At 46.2% G+C, this 19,816-nt stretch overlaps 2 protein-coding genes and 1 long non-coding RNA gene across 4 annotated transcripts; 2 read left to right on the top strand and 1 right to left on the bottom strand.

The window, feature by feature from the left end:
- Positions 1–872: 872 nt before the first annotated feature.
- Positions 873–2,077, top strand: LOC120689054. Its single transcript, XM_039971399.1, has 5 exons — positions 873–1,181; positions 1,284–1,356; positions 1,437–1,516; positions 1,748–1,977; positions 2,053–2,077. Exons 1-5 carry the CDS (start codon positions 873–875, stop codon positions 2,075–2,077), a joined length of 717 nt encoding a protein of 238 aa, XP_039827333.1.
- Positions 2,078–5,185: 3,108 nt separating this feature from the next.
- Positions 5,186–12,567, bottom strand: LOC120688504 (putative disease resistance protein RGA3). 2 transcript variants are annotated; one of them, XM_039970849.1, is made up of 3 exons: positions 12,117–12,567; positions 9,083–11,895; positions 5,186–5,955 (listed from the first exon to the last, which is right to left on the bottom strand). In XM_039970849.1, the coding sequence occupies exons 1-2, from the start codon at positions 12,432–12,434 to the stop codon at positions 9,127–9,129; spliced, it is 3,087 nt and encodes a 1,028-aa protein (XP_039826783.1). In that variant the 5' UTR covers positions 12,435–12,567; the 3' UTR covers positions 5,186–5,955; positions 9,083–9,126. The 2 variants fall into 2 exon arrangements, with proteins under 2 accessions (XP_039826783.1, XP_039826784.1); XM_039970850.1 differs by lacking the exon at positions 5,186–5,955 and having other exon boundaries at positions 9,211–10,021; positions 10,107–11,895; positions 12,117–12,556.
- Positions 12,568–13,151: 584 nt separating this feature from the next.
- Positions 13,152–19,170, top strand: LOC120692104. The gene is made up of 2 exons (XR_005682485.1): positions 13,152–16,204; positions 18,385–19,170. It is a non-coding gene; the product is annotated as an uncharacterized LOC120692104 (long non-coding RNA).
- The last annotated feature ends 646 nt before the right edge of the window (positions 19,171–19,816 follow it).

Below are 19,816 nucleotides of genomic sequence, written 5' to 3' on the forward strand. Positions count from 1 at the left end.
AGTCTGGCGCCTTAGACCACGCACTCAGCCATCCTGACTTCCACATTTAAAGATGCAATCTGATCTAGGGGTGTAAATGGTATGTATATTTTCCGACTGTATTCGAATTTGATCCGGTCTGGAAGGATTTTTATCCGCCCGTATCCGGTTCCGAGTATTCAATATTCGTAGCCGATCCGTATCCGAATACTCAAAAGTTATATTTTTATGATGTCGACATCCATTGCAATCTTATCCGGCAAAAACTAGCACTATCCGTATTCGACTCCGTATTCGAACAAAAATATAAAAACAAATACGATATCAGTAATATCCGTCCGTATCCGATCCGTTTACATCCCTAATCTGATCTGTTGTCTAAGTTAGCGCTCGCCGCGTTGTGATCTTTCTGGTCATGCAAATCTCATGCTTCCCATTCCATATAATTATATTAATCCTATTTTGCTTCATGTTTTGATTAGCTTTCGTTGCTGCTCTATTTGATTAAGTGCTGAGGTTAGTCAGCTTGAATGGTAATTAGCCAAAAAGCAAGTCCTGGTGATGGTAGTATATATGGAATTCACACTACGGAGAAAAATTACTGAATCAAATACAGCTATTCAGCATCGTTAAGCTTTTCGAAAAATTGACATTAGCACCGTACCTTTTTTTCTCATCTTCTTGTTCATTGGCTAGTTCATTTTTGATCGGAGTTATACTTGGCTGGTGTGGATCTTCAGTTGCATACTTGCAATTACTCAGTTAGCCTACACCTGATAAAGATGACATGCGCCTTTAGCTAACCAACTCGCAGCTGCACATGCACGCTAGGTATTTTTCCTGCAGACTGTGTATTTTTCTCTTGAATGAATCTTTAATTATTTCTTGCAGAAATGTCGAGGGCCGCATGGAACTACAACTATGAGAAAGGGCTTGTTCACATTATGAGAGACCATGTGAACATCCCTATGTTCAGGGGTCAGAATGGATGGACTGTTGAGGGTTGGAGAAGTATCTTAGAGAAATTCAACCAGCAGTTTCCTTCAGCACACTTCACAAAGGGGCAACTACAAGAGAAGGAGAAGGAGCTAAAGGGAAGTTGGAAGGCAATACGAGATGCTAGAAAGGAAAGTGGTATTGGTTGGAATGACTTGCTGAGCATGATCATTGCTGAGCCGGAGAAATGGAAAAAACTAGTCAATGTAAGAATTTTCACTGAGCATGACCAATACTTACAAGGCACTTCTATCGCTGAGCATGATTGTTGCAAGAACTGACTATGTTGCTGTCTTTGTGGTTAATAGGATAATGCAAAATTGGCTAGGTTCCAGAAGAAGCCATTTCCTTTATATGATGATTGTACGTCCTTGTATGCAGGTATGTTAACAGTCAAGTATTCCATTGCATAAGGATCACTATTAACTATGTCTTATACTGCTTGCACTATTTTTTCATAGGAAGTGTTGCTACAGGAGAACTAAACTTCACATCAACCGGGCACTTGGCTCCTGCTGCTCAACTTCCTCCTGCTGCTAATGCTCTTGCTGCTGCTCCACAACCTCCTCCTGCTCCACTTCCTCCTGCTGCTGCACTCTCTGAGAGAAGTGCAAGAAGTGCCTCATTTACTTCATTGGATGGACCAGACATCACAAGTGCACATAATGAAGCTCAATCTGCACATTCCAATCAAGATTTTGTGGAAGGAGCAAGTGGAAGGAGGAAGCGCAAGCAAAGTCATATTGGTTCTGCTATTGAGGATTATGTGCAGTATAAGAAGAAGCAGACAGGCAAAACCATCGAAGCTCTCGAAGAAAGGAAGAAAAAAGAAGAAGCATTTTCGGTCCCCAAGTGTCTCGATGAAATGGACGCAATGGATGGACTTACTGATGTGGAGAAGTCATATGGTATGGATATCTTCAAATCTGAGATAGACAGGGAGGTATTCATGAACATGAAAAACAAAAATGTTCGACTTATTTGGCTCAAGCGCCAGATTAGGTAAATCTCTTCCTTGTAATATTACTTTACTTCGGTATGTCTCTACCTACTAATGCTCCTTGTCTTTACCTGCAGTGCTCTTGGTGGAGGCGATGTTTGAATTGAGATGAAAAATACAGGTACAGTCATTGTGGATAAGGTATGTGCAAGAGACAAGGTTTGGTGGTTGCCTTTTTCTGAATTACATTAGTTGTTGTGTAGCAATGATTCTGATAACTCATTCGTTATTTACATCTGTGCTGCTGTTGTGTATGGCCATATCATCTGGACACAACTGATGTACTCCCTCCCAGAAAGAATTCAATTCTATCAGTGTTATGTTTTAGTATTTTCTGCACTAGACCACTAGAAATACTACTATGTTCTTGTGAGTTATCCCAAGCATGCTCTTATATCGATGTCTAGAATGTCTGATTGAATCATGCCTATGGCCAGAGGTGTTAACTTTCAATATGCTCGGGCTATGATAGTTATGACTTAGCTATTGTTAGTTTAGTTAAGTGGTCTGAACTTAGCTGCTAATGTTTTTTCTTTTACTTGCAGGACTCTTGATGGAAGCAATGGTGGATATCTAGATGGAAGCAATGTTTTCCCTTTTTTTCTCGAACACTACCCACGAAAAGGAGTTAAACCATAATTTGTTTTTTGATTAGATGTCTTGGATAGATGAAGATTATTTATGATTTGGTGAAGAATGGATTAACTAAGTTGAATTTGCCACTCGAATTAAAATTTTCATGTATTGTACTATGTCAAATAATTATGGTCTTGTGATTTTCCATGTATCATGTCCATGAAAATGTTGTGGTTGTTGGCATTGATCTGTCCGGATTTTCCATGTATTATTTGTTCAAAAAAAATCAGATTTGTTGTTGGCATTGAAAATGTTGTGGTGGTGGTTTGCAAGACACGCAACAGGCAGCAAGCAGGAGGAACCCTCCCGTCTTGCCTGGCCAAACGGCAACGGGGAAACAACCCCCACGCGTGGTTTCTCCCCCCTAGGTACAGGCAGGAATGGAGGATCAGAAAAAATTCCCGGTGGAGGGTTCCTGGCACTAGGTATGCTTCCCTCCGCTGCCAAAGTAGGCCTTAATTTGGTCGTCCCGTCAGACATCAGACGTCCATGGATGATGCTGGGACGAGCTTCGGCCGCTGCTTTCTGAGGCCTGCAATAAAACTGCACACACGGTGACACGGAGGCTCCAACAGAGGTACCGCACGCGAAGTCGTGAAGGGCCTCGACGTACGTCTCCTCATCCTAAAAAAAAAGAGAGAAAAAAAAACTCTTGCTGGGATGCTCGTTCACGGATATCATGACGTAATGAACTGCCCCGCGATGGCCGATGGGTCTCGGGAAGCCCTTCGCTAGGCTGTCTAAGCGGAATATGCTTCGTATATAAAGGTCACTTGTTTGTTCAGTGAAGTGCAGTTGTCTTATTGACTACCCTTCACATTCAATATGGGCTTCATCGACAAGCCAACGCATGTGTGGATTAATCCCACAAAAAATACATCTCCTATCGACAGTACACTTCGCCTAAAAGAATCGAAGCGGTGATATTTATGTGTTACACGGCTTTATTAAAATAATAATAAATAGAATGACGAAGAAAAATTAGCTTAGCATTAAGCGAAGCGTTACATTTAACATTGCATATGGAGATATAACATGTAAATATCATTTCATTCTCTAGTCCCTTGCTCCGGACGTCTCACTTTGTAAAATGTCATTACTAACCCTTTTATTTCGAAGCTTGCACTAATCATATGCAGGTTTACATCTTTCAAACAAGCAGGCATAAAAAATTATGCCTTGCCTTAAAATATATGTTGCCTTACTATAGTGATGAGCTTCGGCTACAATAACTACAATTGCTTCGACGCTGTCTCGGCCAAGCTTCGACCTGAGGGGCTTGCCGGGCTTTTTCGCCATCTACGCGACGCCAACTTCGTCGACTACCTTTGGCAAGAGGGGCTACGGCAACTACATCACCTACTGCTCCCTCGCAGAACACCTTCGGCTACAGGGGCTGAACTACATCGACACCGTCTGCAACGACTACTTCGACTACATACGAAGCACCTTCGTCAACCTCGCGACGAACACCGACCAAGAGGGGCTGCGTAGGGACCCCAGAGAACTCATTCAGCCCGGGATTCAAGTCTTGCCTGGCGAATGCGAGCGAAGATCCGAAGCTATGAATGCCTTCAGCAAGATAAAGATGAACGGCTACGCCAAGCACGAAGCTGCGAGAAGCGAAGCTACGGAAAATGAAGCTTTAACGAAGCTAAAACGACGAACAAAAAGCGAAGCGAAGACCAAGATGGATAGAGGACATCCTTCGGCTCGCTCGAAATATGTAAGGTCTGCTGCACAGACCAAGTTGGGGGGCCATTCCTCCTGGCCGAAGTCTTAGTCATGGGCTAGGCCACATTCTATATATGGAGCTACTCTACCTTGTTGAACCAGCCAAGCTAGACTAGCTGAGGGGCTGATGTTGGGAATATGGCCCAGCCCATATAAAAGAGGGGGAATGGGGAGATAAAATAGATAGATAGTCTCCCTCTCATAGGCTAAGACAACCTCCCATTCAGCCTATGAGGCCTTTCAGGCCCAAGAGCCTTGATGCATTTTCCATCACCACCAAAGGGACTGGGGGTAAATGTGTTTTCCCACATCTATATAAAGGACTCAAGAGGTCAAGAGAAGGGGAGATCCCCCTCATTCTCTCCCTCATCTTCTCTCTCCTACTCGTGTTGGAGCTATGCCCGAAGCATAGTCCCCAACACATCCGCCACACCAGACACGCATGAAGAGTTTTTTCATCGGGGTGTTTGATGGTATTATATTTGTCTCCGCCTCGTTAAAAACATCACCCCTTCGCATGCGAAGGGTTCCCCGGTGAGGAAAAGAGTGCGGGACTTTTGTGATTGCGCGAATTTAAAATTGCTGAAAAGTAAATCTACAAAGCGACGCTTATAAATATGCGCCACCTCGGTATAGCGTTAGACCGAAGGGAGCTGATGCCTGTTCCCAACAGTACTGCACGGTTGCAGCCAACAAAGCTCCCCTTCTTGTGATTGATACTGTTTCATGAAAACACAACAAGGGAAACTTGGTGCAGCATGGTTAATGTTAGTGCAGCCCTCTAAATGACCATCGTGGTCCAGCACAAAAGGCGATTTAAAGTTTGAAGATATATAAACATGATGAACCAAATAGTCTCCTTTGCTATCAAAATTGTCAATTGCATAGAATGAACAATGATCAAAACATGGCAATCTGGAAATCTGAAACAACTGCTCTAAACAACTCAGATCGTAGAGAACATCAAACTCAATGCAACCCAAAATATTGAAAGATGGTATGAGTTTCAGCTGCTCGTGCTCAGTGCTAATGCAACAAACAAATTGAATTTCATCCTGTGATTCTTCAGAAACAGAATGAACAATATTTCCATTATATTTATGTTGTATCTTAGATATATAAGATGCATTGTCACCCAAATTTTTAGTACCAGTAGTGATTGCAGCACCTCGTGTTTCTCTTGTATCATGCTCGTCTGAAGTTGTCGATGTTGAACAATCGTTCTCCCCAAACACCGTCAATGGGCATAGTTGCACATATAGCTCAATGCTTTCCACAGAATTTTTCCAATCCTCCTGCAAACTGTTCGGCACAGAAAGAGCAACAAAAGAATTTTTGCTCTCTAGTTGTGGCGTTGTGATAAGTGAATCATGATCACAGAACTCTTCTTCATCACAAGGTGGAGCAGGCAAATCACCAAGTGACAAAGTGATAGGACTAGAGTGCCCGATCTTTCGGTGAGAGGGATAACTATCGATTTGCTGGAGTCGACCCTCACGATCTGACTACAAACGAACAAACCGTGTGCGCCTTAGCAATCGCTGAACCAACTCCAAATGGTTATTGACCTCGTTGGACAGCCAGATCAACCTGAACACGAAGTTCAATTCCTGCAAGCAATCGAAGAACAAGCAAAAACAAGATTAAGAGACCAATCTGAAATCACTCGAATGGGGTTCTGCAACGGCTGTCTTGACAGGTGGTCGTTGGACACAACTGAAGATCAGATACAAGTTGCACAATGGCTAAACTTACACAAAACAAAACCCACCTCACATGAGAGACTTTGGCTAGACTAAATAAGGTGAGTGAGAGGGAATTTCGTCCAGCCCCATGAAGGCAGGGAAGAAATCACCTCCAAACCTTCCAAAACAGCCTAGATGGCGTATTTATTACAAGGGCCCAATAATAGGTGGCGCAGCACCATTTATTCATTTCCATCTTCTAGGGCTTCATTCCTTAAAAGATATTAGCGTGGTTGTACCAGTGACAATGATGTCCTCATCAGGGACTGGATTGGGTCCGTCCCTGGCGAAAAATTCAACTTCAAGTCGATTGGCACAAAAGTGGGCCCGAACATGCCACTGGGGCCCTTTTCGCGCCAGTGCTCCGACCGAACCGGACTCGGCCGAAAACCCACTGGCATGAGTTTTGGGTCCTAGGGAGTGGAATGGGTCGGTCCGCGGCGAAAAATTCAACTGCAAGTCGGTCGGCGCAAAAATGGGCCCGAACAGGGCCCCCGGGGCCTGTTTTTCGCGCCGGTGCTCCGACCGAACCGGAATCGGCCGAAAACCCACTGGCATGAGTTTTGGGTCCTAGGGAGTGGATTGGGTCCGTCCGTCGCGAAAAATTCAACTATAAGTCGGTCGGCGCAAAAGTTGGCCCGAACAGGCCCCCGGGACCCCTTTTTCGCGCCAGTGCTCAGACCGAACCGGAATAACTCGAAAACCCACTGGCATGAGTTTGGGGTCCAACGGAGTGGATTGGGTCCGTCCGTGGTGAAAAATCCAATAGCATGTCGGTCGGCACAAAAGTGGGCCCGAATAGGCCCCCAGGACCGTTTGTCGCGCCGGTGCTCCGACCGAACATGAATCGCCCGAACACCCACCGACATGAGTTTGGGGTCCAACGGAGTGGATTGGGTCCGTCCGTCGCGAAAAATTCAACTATAAGTCGGTCGGCGCAAAAGTTGGCCCAAACAGGCCCCCGGGACCCCTTTTTCGCGCCAGTGCTCAGACCAAACCGGAATCACTCGAAAACCCACCGGCATGAGTTTGGGGTCCAACGGAGTGGATTGGGTCCGTCCATGGTGAAAAATCCAATAGCATGTCGGTCGGCACAAAAGTGGGCCCGAATAGGCCCCCGAGTACCGTTTGTCGCACCAATGCTCCGACCGAACAGGAATCGCCCGAACACACACCAACATGAGCTTGGGGTCCAATGGAGTGGATTGGGTCCGTCCGTGGCGAAAATTCAACAGCAAGTTGGTCGGCGCAAAAGTGGGCCCGGAAAGGCCCCGTGGCCCATTTTTCGCGCCGGTGCTCCGACCTAACCGGAATCGGCCGAAAACCCACCGACATGAGTTTTGGGTCCTAGGAAGTGGATTGGATCCATCTATGGCGAAAACTTCAACTGCAAGTCAGTTGGTACAAAAGTGGGTCTGAACAGGCCCATGGGGGGCCCGGTTTTTGCGCCGGTGCTCCGACGGAACCGGAATCTGCCGAAAACGCACCGGCATGAGCTTTCGGTCCTAGGGAGTGGATTGGCGACAAATTCAACTGCAAATTGGTCGGCGCAAAAATAGGCCCGAACAGGCCCCCGGTGCCCGTTTCCGCGTCGGTGCTCCGATCGAACCGGAATCGGCCGAAAACCAAACGGCATGAATTTTGGGTCATAGGGAGTGGATTGGGTCTGTCCGTCGTGAAAAAATTCAACTGCAAGTCGGTCGGCAAAAAAGTTGGCCCGAATAGGCCCCGTGGCCCGTTTTTTGCGTCGGTGTTCGGACTGAGCCGGAATCACTCGAAAACCCACAGCCATGAGTTTGGGGTCAAACGGAGTGGATTGGGTCCGTCCGTGGCGAAAAATTCAATAGCAAGTCGGTCGGCGCAAAAGTGGGCCCGAACAGGCCCCCGGGGCCCTTTTTTCGCGCGGATGCTCCGACCGAACCGGAATCGACCGTAAACCTACCAGCATGAGTTTTGGATTCTAGGGAGTGGATTGGGTCTGTCCGTGGCGAAAAATTCAACTTCAAGTCGTTCGGCGCAAAAATGGGCCCGAACAGGCCCCCGGGACCCGTTTTTCGCGCCGGTGCTCTGACTGAACCAGAATCGGCCGAAAACCCACTAGCAAGAGTTTTGGGTCATAGGGAGTGGATTGGGTGCGTCTGTCGTGAAAAATTTAACTGCAAGTCGGTCGGCGTAAAGTTAGCCCGAACAGGCCCTCGGGAGCCCTTTTTTGCGCCGGTGGTCCGACCGAACCACTGGCATGAGTTTGGGCTCCAACGGAGTGGATTGGGTCTGTCCGTGGCGAAAAATTCAACAGCAAGTCGGTCGGCACAAAAGTGGGCCCGAACAGGCCCCCGGGGCCCTTTTTCGTGCCGGTGCTCCGACCGAACCGGAATCGGCCGAAAACCCACTGGCATGAATTTGGGGTCCAACAGAGTGGATTGGGTCCGTCCGTGGCAAAAAATTCAACAAGAAGTCGGTTGGCGAAAAAGGGAATGTCTGAATGACATGTACCTAGTCAGGGATGTGGCTTTAAATAGTTGATCAATTTTCATTTGCGGAAGTTACAACTAAGATTGTGATGACGAAGATCTGTTTGTTAATCATAATTCAAAAAGGCAATGTAGACTGATGAAAATGCTTATTTTTCAGTTGATCACATGCTGATTGCTTATCCTACGTGAAGAGGGCATTAGTGCAACAAAATTTCTTCAATTTCTTACTTCATCTCAAAATTTAAGGCACATACATATTTTAAGATTCAAACTTCATAATTTTGACCAACAATTGGTCTAACAATATAAAAAGTTTGTGCTACAAAAGTAGTCACATTGGATTTGTATTTAGAAATAGTTCCCAATGGTCAAACTTTTGTTGCCACAAACAGTATATACTAAGAGAAATTAGAGGTCAAAGTGTGATCTTAAAGACTATGCCAAGTCAAACGACGTCTTATATTTTAGGACAGAGGGAGTAACTTACAAGAGGTAGCTTGCAAGAAAGCAATACTTACAGTTTGTGAAATGGTCCTTCATCAAACACCAGAGTTAAGTGATGCTATATGCTTATTCTCTGGAAAGGTCTTTCAAAATCTGGAGAATATGGAAAACAAGGGCACTCTTTAATCTCACAGAACGTCAGTTGTTCAAGGGACTGCAAACCATCTATAGAAGCTAGCACCACACAGTCTTTGATGCTCAGTTTTGTCAATGCCTTGCAGGAAAGAAGACTCAGTGATGTTAACATTGGACATTTACATATTTCAATATCAGCAAGGGCAAAATCATCCAAATCTGACATATCCTCCTCAAAGGAACTAGAACCTCTGCTTGCACTTGCATAATCGGAATCAAATTTGATCTCATTCAGTGAAGACATACCAACCAAGGATAGTTTCTCCAGAAATGGCAATTGAATGAATGGTGGTAGGGTCTCCATTCCTGTACAATCATGAAGATATAGACTTTCTAAATTTTTGAGGGTGATGTTTTCTCCCAACCAGGATGGAGTGACACCTATGTAATTCATGATATGGAGGTGCTCCAGACGATCATGTGGTTCAAGACCCTCCAGTGCTTCCTTTGGAAAATTAACACTTGTTCTTCCCCATGATAGTGACAATGTCCTGAGATGCCTTTTATCTTTGATTCTTGCATAAGTGGTCTCATCCTTTTCTATGACATTATCAAGATTAAATATTCTAAGTGATCCTCTGATCTCATTCAAGTACTCCAGCTGTGAAATCCCAAATCCACTCTCTGGTTTAACATGGAATTCTTTCAATTCCTGTAGAAATTTAAGTTCGCCAACTCTTACTATCTTTGAGTGCAAGTGCAATGTCCCCGACTCCGGAACAAGGAGATAGCGCAGATTTACAAGATTGCACAGGTCTCTTGGCAAATCATTAAGACCGCAACAATGCCTTACATCCAGTACCTGAAGATGGTAAAGTCTACATAGAGACGTAGGCAAACATTTCAGGGTGTCCTCTGTGGATCTCAATTCTAGATAGCGAAGATGGATAAAATTTGCAATACCTGACGGCAAGATGTCAGCGCTAAAGAACAATGCTGATAGCCGGAGTACTCGGACATACTTTAGTTGCCTGAGAATCTTTGCAAATGATAGAGAGGATGTCCTGTCATAAGAACCAATTAGCACTAAACTGTCTAAGCTTCTCAAAATATCCTCATCTTGAATGGCAGTTAGCCCTTTGTCAAAGGTTTCATTATGCTCTATTTTGCCATTTTGTTTCTTCTTGTATGCTGCATCAGTCCAGATGCTTATATGACTAACATACTGGGAGACAGTTACAGGACCTGAGCCATCTAATGTGAGACATTCATCGACTGAGACGCTCTGTGCAAGGTCATGAATTAAATCATGCATGAGATAATATGAATCTTCCCACGGCTCCTCAATTTTTTCAAAAAAGCTTCGGTCTACCAGATCATCAAAATAGTCACTAGCAGTATCCTCTGGTCTCTTTCTTGCGTCAGTTATAAAGCCAAGAGCAATCCAAATATGTACCAACTGTTCCTTGTTAAACTTGTAGCCCTTTGGAAATAAAGCACAGTAGGAGAACAATCTCTGAAGGTGGTAAGCAAGGTGATTGTAACTTAGCATGAGTGCTGGCATGATGTCGTCGTCGTCTCCCTGTAATTTCCATTCATCACCGTCAGAAATTCTCTGCCAGTAACCCTCTTCAAGTCTTCGTTTCAAAAGTGTGCTTACACTTTTTGCTGCCAGCGGGTTCCCTCTTAACCTAGTGGCAATTTCCTTTCCAATTTTCTGTAACTTCCTTCGGCCTTGATAGTTTTCATCACCAAATATACATCTTTTGAAGAAAAGCCAAAACACATCTTCCTTTAAACCACCCAAGTTGATATGCTGCTCCGCTATGCTTGCTATTTTCGCAACTGATTTTATTCGAGTAGTCACCAAAACCACATTGCCTGTGATTTCTGTACATCTAAGTGGAGCCAACAGCTTTTCCCAGCGTCTCTCATTCTCTTCCCACACATCATCCAAAACAAGTAGGAATCTTTTGTGCAAATATTTCTTGATACCATCTTGTAACATACTCAAATTCTTGGTCACGCTTTTATGCGTGCCTTCAGAAATACATTGTAAAATCTCTTCCATAAGCTTGACTTCATCAAAGCTAGCGGAAACATAGATCCATATCCCGACATCAAATTTTGCTTTTACTTCTGGGTCGTTGTACACCAACCGAGCAAATGTTGTCTTCCCAACACCTCCATTACCAATAATTGGAAGAACTGCAAGCTTTTGATTGCTTGCTGAGCCATTGGTGATTAATTTTACAATCTCATTCTTCTCGTCTTCTCGTGCAAAAACTTTGGTTTCAGTGTAGCAGGCTCCTTCCTCTCGTGAGTCTGTGCTTGTGCTGTTCGTTAATCGAGTAATTTCATCGATTTTGTCTTGCTTGAGAGCTTTACGAACGTCCTCACAGATCTCGTGTAGCTGGTCAACAATAATGGTTATCCTCTGAGATATGTCATCCTTACAGAGATTCCTTTCTGGAGTTCCATCTGAGACTGCCTCCCCTTCAAGCTCTCTCTCTGGAATGGTTTGGCCAGCTGAATCAGTAAGCTTCATTCTTTTTATCCCATTCATGATATCATGACGCTCAAACCTTCTTTTGGACGTCGAAGGATAGTCCTCCTTGTTATGCATAGCAGGAATTTTTACTGCAGACGATATATATTTACTCGTCTGATTGGCAAAACCATATGCAAATCGAATAATAGATTGCGCCTTTGATGAACTTGGGCTGCAGCGATTGTGCACCTTATCTTTGATCTGTTTGATATAAATTGGAAACATTAGAGTACAATCGCACATGTTCCCACCACCAATTGTCGGTAGCAACGGCTAATTAATAGCATATGAAATCGTAAAATTAGCCCCTTTGGGGGAGATGGGGTGGGCCTCTGGGACTCGCCGCCGTCCAGCGGTTACAAAAGCTTGGGAATGCGAGAGCTGCAGACGCGGGGGCGGTAGGCAAGGACGCGGCAGCTTACCTCGTCGTGGATCTCGAGGTAGTCGAGCTCGTCGAGGAGGTTGCGCGCGTCGGCGGCCAGCCGGCGCACGGCGGCGATGGGCTCCGCGAGCTGCTCGTTCCCGATCCTTCTCCCGCCCGCGGCCCCCGCGCGCGCGGCGCCGAGCACGAGGTTGGCGCGCCGCAGCTCGGCCCTGAGGCGCGCGACCTCCTCCTGCGCGACGCCGTGGCGGGCGGCCCACGCCGCAGCGCGGTCGCCGATGAGCCGCTCGGCCACCACACCAACCAGCCACGTCGCCGCGCCGACGGCCTGGCCGACGGTGTCGAACGGGAGCGGCATAGGCTGGGGAGCGGGATGAAGACGCTGCACTGCTCCAGTCGGCGCGGACCGGGGAGAGTGTTGGGTACCGGACCGGACGAAGACCCTGTGCTGTTGACAGCTCACGCCACTCGCTACCGAAGACACCTTTCGGAAGTTGCAAGGAAGGGCAGTCTGGTTGCTGGGCAAAGCTAGTCAGGAAACAAGGACCTTGCTAGCTCAGGCAAACCATTTTGGCTTCCTCATGAAAGCAAGGAAAATCTTGTCTTGTCTACATTGGCCCTGAGGTGGCCTTAGGACAATCTCAACGGAGGCCATGTTTAGTTAGGGGTGAAATCTTTTGACCACTAATTAGTGATATTAAATGAGGGTTAATTATAAAATAATCTCCACAATTATGGTACTATAGCATGTGCTGTAGTTAATAAGGTCTTTGTGGTTACTGTAGCATCATTGTAGCCAATCATAGTGGAACTTGGCTCATTAGATTCGTCTCGAAAAATTATACTCATCCATGAAAAAATTTTACAAATAAATTTCGTTTAGTAATCTATGCATGTATTCGTATTTTTTGAAAAACTTTGAGGGAGCTAACCAAACACGACCGGAGGAGACTGTAGATGTGCGCGCCCTGCCGCGCGGAGTACATCAAAGGTTTCCGTGGGGATGGTATTTTTTTTCATTTTATTTCCCTTCTTCTTTTTATATTTCCTTTCCTTTTTGTTTTTTGTCTTTTGTCCCTTCTTTTTCTATTCTCTTGATTTTCCTTTACCCCTCCTACCTTATCCAGCGGCCCACCAGCACTCATCCTCTCCGCCTTCCTCCTCTGCATCTGCATCTCACCCCTCACGGCACCGTACCCAGTACCCAGCACCCAGCGGCGCTTCGCCGCGGTCCGGCGCCGCCCACCGCCTAGCGCTGTGGCCCGCCGCCGCCCAGCCTCTGCGTGCGAGAGCGGGGCCTCCTCCATGGCATCCGCCTCCACGCCGAGAGGAGAAGCAGTCCGCTTCCCTGCACCTGCGTGGTTCACCGCTGGACGCGGCATGTGCGGGGGCGCATGTGCTTTTCCCCGGCACCTCCGCCTCGAATCTCGCGGCGACGGCGCCGCGAGCGGCCTCCCCGGATTCCAGCCGGACTACAACCACACGGAGGTGGGGGCCATCAGGCTGCAGGTCGTCACGACGGAGGATGGGCGGGCAACGTCCTATTGTGCGACTTTGGCAGATGTGCGGGCGTCACGGGGCATCACTGTCGACGACCTTGCTGCTGCCCTGCTAGTGGATGCCGTTCCCTCAGGAGTCAGGACTGGTGGATTCAGCTCTGACAAGTGCACCTGAGGTGTGCTCCGACTTGAAATCGAGTTCTTGCTTCTTGATGGAGCAACATCAACGTGCTTCTTGGTGTTTACTCTAGCAGCAATTTTTGGTTCTTCCTCTGTCCTATCTTCTTGCCTCTCTGTTTTCATCTTCTTTGCTGCATTGGCCGGATCCGGGATAGTGAGTTCCGGGATGAGGGTGGTCGTAACATGCAGGGGAAGAGATGGCCGCAGCGGCTGCGTTGCGCTGCGATTTGGCTATCGTGGTGGCAGGCGGCATGGTGAGGGTGGCAGAGAACATGCGGCGGCGGTGTGGGGTGGGTGCGGGTGGAGGAAGGAGGGCTAGTGCAGGCCATGGCTGTTTTGTGGGCGAATACAACGCAGAGCTGGGATGGCCCTCTCCATCGCCGGTCGCCGCCTCCATGCTGGGCGACTGTACGTGTACAGCATATCATTGCTCCATCCCTAGCTTTTGCGCCTTCACCCGGCTTTGGTGCCTGCCTATGTGAGTACAGCCCGGACAAACCGACCTGAGGGAGGACGGGCCGGACGGCTGAGAAAGGCGCTAGGACGGCGGCCAGTTCCTGCGCAGGGGCAGTGTGGTCGGCGGGCCGGAGGAGCGAGAGGGCAGTGAAAAACTCTTTGCCAATGGGGGAGGCCTACTAGCTCCAACGCGAAGGCGGCCCAAGCAATGGCGTTACCCACACACCGAGCCGGCCGCAGGATAGCACCGCCCCAGTAAGGCGTGGACACACGTCGCGCATGGGAAGGCCGCGGAGGGGAGGAGCGCTCCAAGGGGCGGTCGGCCGCTGCGCTATAGAACTATAGTATTAGAGAGTTTTTTGGTGGAAAAAATTAGGGAGCTTCTTGAGCATTAAAAAGGCTGTCAAATGCCTAATTAGCTGAGGTGGCAGGTGGGCCTTCACCCGTCCCGAGGCTGCAGGGAACAATGGGGGTGCATTGGGAGGCTCTGCCTCGTTCCTATTGTGTGGTACATGCAAAGAGTCAATTAATTAGTTATGCCTATATAAACTACTGTAGAAACATTGCATTGGGGAAGGTAGTTTCCTATTTCTTAATTACAGCTATGGAAATCATATTTAGGAAACCTTTATTGGGACTGCCCTTATCCAACATCCAAACACTCTGCTTGCTCTGATATGCTTGCTTGGTGAGGCAGTATAGTGATGGGCAAGGGAACCAAACAGTCCAGCTCGGTGACGGAGAATGCCATAGCTGCAGCCTGCAGAGGAATAAATACGTCACACTTACCCTTGCAAGCTGTTTTAGAGGAGTCCAAAAATATTTCCAATGTTCATGGGGCTATAGCAACTCTAATAATGATCCTACTAAAACCCGCATACCTATTTTAATGTGCTTGGACCAAAAAAATCAACTCTTCTAGCCCCTTACGATCTACTGGATCCACGATCTCTGCCGGAAGGTAGTCCCGCATATCACATAATCCCTCTAGTTCCCTAAAACTTATCGTTTTCAGTCTATCCTAAATCAAATATTTTAAACTTTGACTACAAATAAATTTTATTGTATTAAGTTTGAAAATGTGAAAGTGATATTAATAAATTCATCTTGAAATATAGTTTCATAAAAATATACTCCCTCCGTCCCAGAAAATATGTGATTGTGTGGTTCAAATTGTGTCCCAAAATAAATGTAAACACATGAATAGATCAGCTTTATGGTGGGACCCACTAATAAAAAAACCTGCGAACGACCCTATCCATCCATCCTGATGCCCCACGGAGCCTCCAGCGACCATGATAAAAAAAAAAGCCAAGCCACCAGCCACCCACCTCCTTCATCGGAAAAAAAACAATGGATCTGAAGAATCGGGAGAGGCGCTCCACCCCCTGCCTCCTCCCATCCAGGATTCCAATCCAATCATCCAAGTCCCCAATCCACTCCCCAGCACCCTAGCCTCTATTTGTCTACATCTTCTTCCCCATCTCGCTCGTGCAAATCCATGGCTGGTGGCGGTAGACCCCTAACCCGTTGCTGCAAGATGCGATGCCGCATCAGTGGGAGGAAGGGAGGCACGAATCTGTGCAAAGAAGTCGATGTGGTTAAGCGTCCCATCCGACGCGGAGGCCTGCGCATCAACGTCCATGGCGACCTCTACGCCCCAGACTCGGAAGAAGAAGAGTTGGACATGGAGGCGGATGCCTCTCCCTGCAAGATCCGGAGTGCGGACGCCCGACCCTGCAAGATCCGACGTGGTGGCCTGCACATGGACGTCCACGGCGCCCTGTACGTCCCGGACTCAGAGGAAGAAGACTCGGACATGGAGGTAGCCGCTAACGGGTCTCTAGGCGTTGTTCAGGCGGCCGCCAAAAAAGCTGCCGAAATAGTTGCCACTATGAAGCTGACCCCAGAGGTTCAAGAACGCCTACAGGCAGTGCTTGCCAACATGGATCCACTCTTCCACGGCGAATTTGTCAGCATGTACAAGATCCTGGTACCTATCTTTTTCAAACCTTAGTGTATATGTTGTTGCTATATGTATGTTGATCAAATGCTTTAGATGTGGGATAGTGCTTTTAATGTAGCATAATGCACCCCTGTTATATGGGATTGGAACTGCTGATGTTGTTAGGTGGGATGTGAACTACTGATGTTGTGTGCTCTTGACTTCGACAGGCATAAATATATTTAGTACTGCTAATTAAATTGTCCATGTGATCCTGGAGGCGGTCTTAGATGAGTACAAATGAAATCATTATAAAGAAGGCCTAAAATTGTAGGCGCGTGCCAAAATCATGTCTACTAAATTATCTAAGTCTCGTAGTCAGTAACACATTTCAGTACAAATATCATAGTAGCAGTATACAACTACAACACCTAAGCAAATTACAACCATTACATAGCTCATAACTGGACTACATAATCCTAAAGCAACTAGGTACCCAGGGACTCCATCACACTCTCATATAGTTGACGATCACAATTTAGGGATCTGGGAAGGAGGCCTAGGGCCTCTAGCCTTTCTTTGTTCATGTGAGGTATCTTGTATTTATTCCCTCCACCAGCTTTCATCACCTCAATCAAACATCCTTGTAATGTGAGGAAGACATTTCTCAAATCATTTACATCCTACTTTTGAAATTCCTTCTCGACATTTGCAATCAATTCATCCAGATTTCTAGAGGTCGTTGTGTCTGTCTTTGACTGAAGAGAAGCAAAAAAGCCTAGGTCTAAGACATTCATATCGAGGGAATTAGGAGGTTGGTTGATGAGGCAAATGTCAAACCCAGCTTGGGCTGCTGCTCTTGCAAAGTCTTGATCATCAACCGGGACATGAGTTCTAGCATTATCCTGTTGAATCCAAATTGTTCTCACTGCATCTTCTGCAGGCCAATGAGTTTTGATGGCCCTTAGGACTTTACCAATCAGGTACGATCTCATAGTATCCCTGTAAACTGTCATTATCTTGGTGATGAGTGTCCCCCTTGGTTTGTTACCACTTCTCCTTTTAGCAGGTTCCTGCGCATCGTAGCACACAAGTTACCTTTGTGAACACATAACATAACCAAATTCATTGAAGCATGTAGGTTAGCCTACCTTCCTTATAAAAGCCCATATGCCTATCTTGCCATCGAATGTGCAATTACCTTCATTGTCGTATCGAGGTTTAGCAACTGCATTTAAGAACATCACCTTTCCAACTCCATTCTTGTTGCGTACAGTCCATTGGGGCTCATCCTCATCTGGATGCAAGTAATAGGTCATATTCTTTTTTGTGGCATTGTACCACTTCTCATCCATATGGATGATGTTGTCCATTTCAATAAACTTTGGTTCAGTGTGCAATGTACTTGGATCTAGCATTGAAATACACCACCACAATCTTTGCCTTTTGTTCTCTTCCGTTAAATATGGCTTTATAGTGTTGGAGTGTCGTCTTAAGAGTCCTTGCTTGAACAACCTATGTAATGTGCTTTTGTTTGAACCTATAGCTTCAGCTAGAGATCTTAAAGTCGACCTTCTGCGCAGCGGAATATTTTTAACTTGTGATAGGTCAACTTGAACCTTTTTCCGGCCAGAATTGTTGGGCTTTCTTGAACTGATATCAACTGGAAGTCCATTATCACGGCATTGCTTTGCACGCTTCCAAACCCGCCACACTGCTGATCGATGGACATTGAACAATTCAGCAACCTTAGTTGTACTGTTTTTCCTTAGTTTTCCGTTCACACTTCTTGCAAGCAAAGCTTCATATATTTCTTGTCTTTGAGTTGGAGTAAGATCTTTTGACCTGCTATAAACATTTGCATTTGCATGTCCATCTCGTGATCCTTGTATGACCTCTTGCATATCCGCTTCATCCATGTCCATGTCGTCATCCATGGTCACAAAGAAGGAATCGTTGACTGCAAAGCAAATCCCAAGGATAATTGTTTAGTGCATATTGGCAAATCACATAATCTGTGATGTTGATACTCTATTTTTTTATCATGCATGCATTTGTAAAGTGAAATTATTGTAATCTCATTAATATACTAATGTAAGTTCTTTTTTGTCACATGTGACCTCTAGTTAATCGCAGCAAATCAAAACTCTTGTACATAATTATGAAAAGCGTAGAAGAATAGCATAGGTTGGTGATCATACTCTCTTGCATTTCTTCATATTGGGCAGGAGCTTGTGAACTGAGATCAAAATAATCTTGTTCACCAAGAACAACAAAGGTGACTTCTCCATCTGCCTAGCAGTCATCATCAGCGGGTGGCGCATTGAGGTCTGGTAGGGCTTGCCCACCCACATTTGGTTGATGATCTTCATCACCAGCATGCAAGGAAGAAAGGTCAACTCTTTTGCATATGTCTTGCACTGATACTACTTGTGGAGATGATGTTATGAGACATCTAACCTGGATTATTTACTTGTTGCCCTCCTGCAATCTGGGTTTGCTGTGCTTCATCATTGTACGTGTGCTCTTCCTCATGTTGTGGTTCCTCATTCAATTCCAGTAAGGCACCATAAATTTGGAAGGAACCTCTGTCTGGTGGCTTATTCAAGTCTATAAATGCCTCTTCTAGACCTAGTGGTTCTGCGTTCAAATCAAAACCCATAGTTGCCACTCTGGAAGATGAAAAGATTGCACCGTGAGCAGGAAATAGAAGCAGGGAAGGCATGGTGAGGGAGGAGAAAATAGAAGCAGGAGGAAATGGAAGCAACTAGAGCAACCAGTGATCTGGTGTGTAAGTGTAACACTGGTTTATATACGCTGTTGGATGGGCTGTTGGATGGGCAGGAAACTAAAATTTGTAATGTGTGGACAATATTCTTCCACCGAACTGGGACTCTCTATTTTTAAATATTTTTGTGTGGTTGGTATTGGTTCACCACAATCCGTGTGAATCCCTGAACTGCCGAAGAATACTCTAGAGGATGATAACATTTGAATTCTGACATGGTTTAGGAGGGGTAAATGTGTAATTTTACACTTCTGCTAAATTTACCTTGAAAAGTGAGATTCACATGTTTATGGGACAGAGGGAGTACTTTGACTATATTTTATAAATATTTTATAGCAAAAAGTAATAGTCAAAATAATTTCCGTGTCGATGTCCATAACGTCAAGTTTTAGGGACTTGGAGGGAGTACCTCCAACTACATCCGCTTGGATGAGGTCTAGCCGAGAACGACCCCAATGTCACCGTCTGGTGTCGGATTTGTGCCATCTAACCCTCTCTTCTCCTATGGCGGGACCTGATCCACGCCTTTGCCCACCTCCGATTGGCTTTTGTGCCACCAGAGGTTGCCCCCAACCGCTATTGATAAGGCCTCCTCCAACAAGCAGCGATATCGCTAGTATCTGATGATATGGCGGAGAGAGAAATAAAAAGTGCTGCGCTAGCTGTAATCTCGCCGCTAGCGTATAGCTAGTTTGGCAGAGCAATAACAGAGAGGGCACGAAGTTTAAGGAGTGCTGGAACAGCTTTTGTTTTTTTATTCACGGTGATCTCCACCTCAGCCGGTGATTTCGCCAAGGCTGTTGGAGGAGGCCTAATGCCTCTCTAACTCCATCCCCCAAGCGTCCAGATGTCGGGGATGGAGTAGAGCACCA

The sequence above is a fragment of the Panicum virgatum genome, chromosome 9N (assembly GCF_016808335.1).
Source record: "Panicum virgatum strain AP13 chromosome 9N, P.virgatum_v5, whole genome shotgun sequence".
Classification (NCBI taxonomy): Eukaryota; Viridiplantae; Streptophyta; class Magnoliopsida; order Poales; family Poaceae; genus Panicum; species Panicum virgatum.

Excerpts from the sequence above, each read along its gene's own strand:
- LOC120689054 (XM_039971399.1), top strand. The coding sequence starts at position 873 with ATGTCGAGGGCCGCATGGAACTACAACTATGAGAAAGGGCTTGTTCAC. Across the intron at positions 1,357-1,436 it reads TTGTACGTCCTTGTATGCAG|GAAGTGTTGCTACAGGAGAA; the intron begins GTATGTTAACAG and ends ATTTTTTCATAG. Across the intron at positions 1,978-2,052 it reads TGGCTCAAGCGCCAGATTAG|TGCTCTTGGTGGAGGCGATG; the intron begins GTAAATCTCTTC and ends CTTTACCTGCAG.
- LOC120688504 (XM_039970849.1), bottom strand. The coding sequence starts at position 12,434 with ATGCCGCTCCCGTTCGACACCGTCGGCCAGGCCGTCGGCGCGGCGACG. Across the intron at positions 11,896-12,116 it reads ACCTCGAGATCCACGACGAG|ATCAAAGATAAGGTGCACAA; the intron begins GTAAGCTGCCGC and ends TATATCAAACAG.